General features: G+C 53.0%; 1 protein-coding gene across 1 annotated transcript in view; it reads left to right on the plus strand.

Annotated features, from left to right (window-relative positions):
- Window positions 1–2309, plus strand: part of NDRG1 (N-myc downstream regulated 1) — a 56905-nt gene extending 54596 nt beyond the window's left edge. The window contains exons 17-18 of the mRNA XM_014544982.1: window positions 1548–1553; window positions 2264–2309. Coding sequence (XP_014400468.1) covers window positions 1548–1553; window positions 2264–2294 — 37 coding nt within the window. The 3' untranslated portion in view covers window positions 2295–2309. The remainder of the gene's footprint in view (window positions 1–1547; window positions 1554–2263) is intronic.
- The last annotated feature ends 1358 nt before the right edge of the window (window positions 2310–3667 follow it).

Consider the following 3667-nt stretch of genomic DNA (forward strand, 5'->3'; position numbering starts at 1 on the left):
CCGCCGCCCGCCACCCTCCCTGCGGCTTCTCCGTCCCAGGTGGCACGTGTTTACAGCATGTTTACCTCCCGCCTCGTCCTGAACTAGTTGTGGGCACGTCTCCGGGGCAGAGTCAGCCTCTGGGGATGCGCGTGGGTCGAGCTGACCACCTGACGGATTTTTCTGTTTAGGGACCTGCTCCTTCTCTCTCCCCTCGGGGCCCCGGGCCGCCCTCTCTCTCACGGTCAGACCGGGGCTCTGCCTCCCTGGATGTGGCCTCATGGACTCAGGCGCCAGGGCACCGCTTCCGGGAGGGTGGTCGGAAGAACACTAGTGAGCTGTGTGTGTGTGTGTGTGTGTGTGTGTGCGCCCACGTGTATGCATGAGGTGTGTGTATCAGTGAGTGCATGTGTATGTGAATGTGCGTGAGTGTGTGCACATATGTGAGTGTGTGCATGAGATGTATGTATCGGTGTGTGTGAATGTGTGTGAGTGTGTGTGTGTGTGCACATATGTATGCATGAGATGTGACTGTGTGAGTGTACATATGTATGCATGAGATGTGTGTGGACATATGTATGCATGAGATGTGAGTGTGTGTACACATGTATGCATGAGATGTGTGTATCTGTGAGTGTGTATGTTCATGTGCATGTGCACATATGTATGCATGAGATGTGCATATATGTGAGTGTGTGTGTGCACACATATGTATGCATGAGACATGAGATGTGTGTGAGTGTGAGTGTGTGTGTGTTGAGGTGGGTAAAAATCTGCCAGACAAAAGAGTTCATTGTGCAAACAAGTTTGAAAAGCAAAGGCTTCTGCCGACAGCTCCCCTTTGGGGTGTGCCCAGGGCATGGGCGTTTACAGCTCTGAGCAGGTCTCTGACATGTGTTGAACTTGATTTCTTCCACCATCTGCAAACCTCCATGACCAGGGAGCCTTGGGGAATGAGGCCTGTGAAAGTCCCCGCAGACCCGCTTTCTCACAGCCGCAAGGAGGGAGCGCAGAGGTCGAGGTGGGGAGCTGGGGCTGCAGTGAGGGCAGTGGGGTCTGAGAGATGCAGAGGGGGGTGGGGGTGGGTGCGAGGGTGGCTTCCAGGCCCCCCGGGGGGAGGGGCAGGCAGGAGAGGCAGTCAGGCTGCACAATCTCCGAGTCCGGGAGAGAATGTCTACAAGGCGTGTGCCTGGCACCTGGTGAGGTGTCCGTGCAGCTTGAGAGATGAGTGTGATCTCGGAGAACTGAATAACCTGCTAATGACCTTGAAGAGCAGCCGTGGAAGCTGGGGGGCGGGGGGAGGAATGATGTATGTGAGAGTCTCCTCTGCCTGGAGGGTCCTGGTGCCGGAGGCTCAGCCATGAGCTCCGCTGCTTTGGGGAGAGAGTGTCGGACTGACTGTATACAGTAGCCCCCTGTTATCCACGGATTTGTTTCCCACAGGGTCAACCACCGCCTGAAAATATTCAATGGAATATTCCAGAAATAAACAATTCAATGAACAGTTCATGCGTTTTAAATTGCAGGCTGCTCTGGATACTGTGATAAAACCCCACGCCATCCTGCCCCTCCCACTCGGGACATGAGTCACCCCTTTGTCCAGCGTGCCCACGCTGTCGACGCTGTCCTCATGGGAGCACAGGGCTTGTGCCAACTCACCCTGATTTCACTTAATATTACCACAGCCACTAACGTTCATTTCACACAGTCTAGTGCTGTGATTGTTCTATTTTATGATCACTTATTATTGTCGATCTCTGACTGCGTCTAATTGTAAATTCAACTTTCTCAGAGGTAAGTATACACAGGAGAAAACATAGCCCCTATAGGGGTCGGCACCATCCGTGGTTTCGGGCATCCATGAGGGGTCTTGGAACGTGTCCCCCGCCAATAAGGGGGGGCTATTGTGTATCAGCAGTCTCACACCTGAGCATGCACAAGAATCACCTGGGAATCTTGTTAAAGGTGTGGGTCCCACCCCCACCTCCAGAAGTGTGGGGTTCAGGAACAACACCTTTAACCAACACACAGGTGATTCTGTGTAAGTTCTGATTGAACACACTGTTCTGTGGGGCTAACAGTGAGTCTGAATGAAAGAAATGAAAGAAGAAGGAGAGGGAATATCACTGGTAAAGCTAAAGACACATGACTTGGTATGAAAGTGGAAGCGTGAGCCAATGATAAAAGAGCAGGAAGTGCTCATGAATGAACCACGAGGCTCTGATAGGCTTGTCTGACTTGGATTTGTGTGCACAATCCATCAATTACCCCCCTCTCCAACCACCACCACCGAGGAGAAGCAGGGGGTTAGGTGAGGTGAGAGGCTGCGCTGTGCGTGTGTGAGTCATGGCTGCGGGGAGGGGGGTTCGGCCCTCAGGGGAGAGGCGGTTCCGGGGTTTATGGGGCTTCGTGGAACTGTTCAGGGGCCAGGCTGCTGCGTCACAGGCCTGGTTCCCCGCCTGCATCCTGCTGGGTCGTGTGTCTCTGATAAATGCTTAGATGGTTCAGGCTACATGAATACCAGTCCAGATAGAAGCAGGAGATCAGAGTCCCAGACAGCAGGTCTCGGGAACAAAAAGGACATGATGTAGCACGTGAAGAGAAAACAGACCACAAATACCACAGCCCTTCCCCACGTGAGGATATTATAAAGACCAAGAGGGAAAACAAACAAACAAACAAAAGCAAAGGCAACTGGAAACTCCAGGAAAAACAAAAAGGCTGCACAAGAAAGGAGATTCAAACAAGTGCACATCTCCTGCTGCGTAACAACACTGACACACTGGGAATACTGTAAATGGTGGTGACTGTATGAACAACAATATGACAACGACATTGGACGTGGTCTTAGAAGCTAGGTCATTAGCCTGCAGCTGTCATCACGAACAGATGACCCCAAGTTGATATTTCAAGCCAATTGAGATGTAAGAATGGATATGTATTGTGTCGTCCTAACCACCCAAAGAAGGGGCTAACAGTTAACATGGACAGTGGTAGCTGGAGGAACGTGGGTGGGAGAGCGGAAGAAATGGTTGCAGGCCTCTGGCTTTTATTCTTGCAAGGCCACTGAATTTTTAAAGTCTATATTATTTTAGTTTATCATAACACTAAGATAGCTGGAGCTCTGCAGGGTCCCAGTGCCCCGGAGGCCAAGGGCATCCTGCAAGGGGTCCTGCCACTAAGACAGGGGTGGGGAATGTCCAGCCCACGGGCCATATAAGGCCCTCGGAATCATGTGGTCGGGCCCTGCCCAGGCATGAAGGGTGAGTTAATGAATGTTTGACCCGCTACAGCAGGCTAATGTTTAAGTGATAATATTCTGTGGCCCCCGGATGATGTTATGTTTATCCACATGGCCCTGGGCAGAGACAAGGGTCCCCACCCCTGCACTAAGGGAATGAAACCAGGCTGAGCTCTGCCTGGAGTCTGGCATGGATGTGCCCCGGGTCCGAGAGCGAGCGGATGCCAGGACCTGAGAGGAGAGGGCAGCAGGCATCGGTCCCTCTTGAGGTAGCCCCGCCTCTGGCCTCTAATGATTGGCTGAGGCTTGTGAGGCACCCCCTCCAGAACAGGGGCCTGGCCAGGGGCAGGCTCCAGGTGAGGGGCCCAGGCCGGAGCTGGGGGGAGGGGGCGGGGATGGCCGAAGTAGGGAAGAGGTCATTTACGTGCACACACTCCTATTGCGTAC

This window comes from Myotis brandtii, unplaced genomic scaffold (genome assembly GCF_000412655.1).
Source record: "Myotis brandtii unplaced genomic scaffold, ASM41265v1 scaffold390, whole genome shotgun sequence".
In the NCBI taxonomy this organism is placed as follows: Eukaryota; Metazoa; Chordata; class Mammalia; order Chiroptera; family Vespertilionidae; genus Myotis; species Myotis brandtii.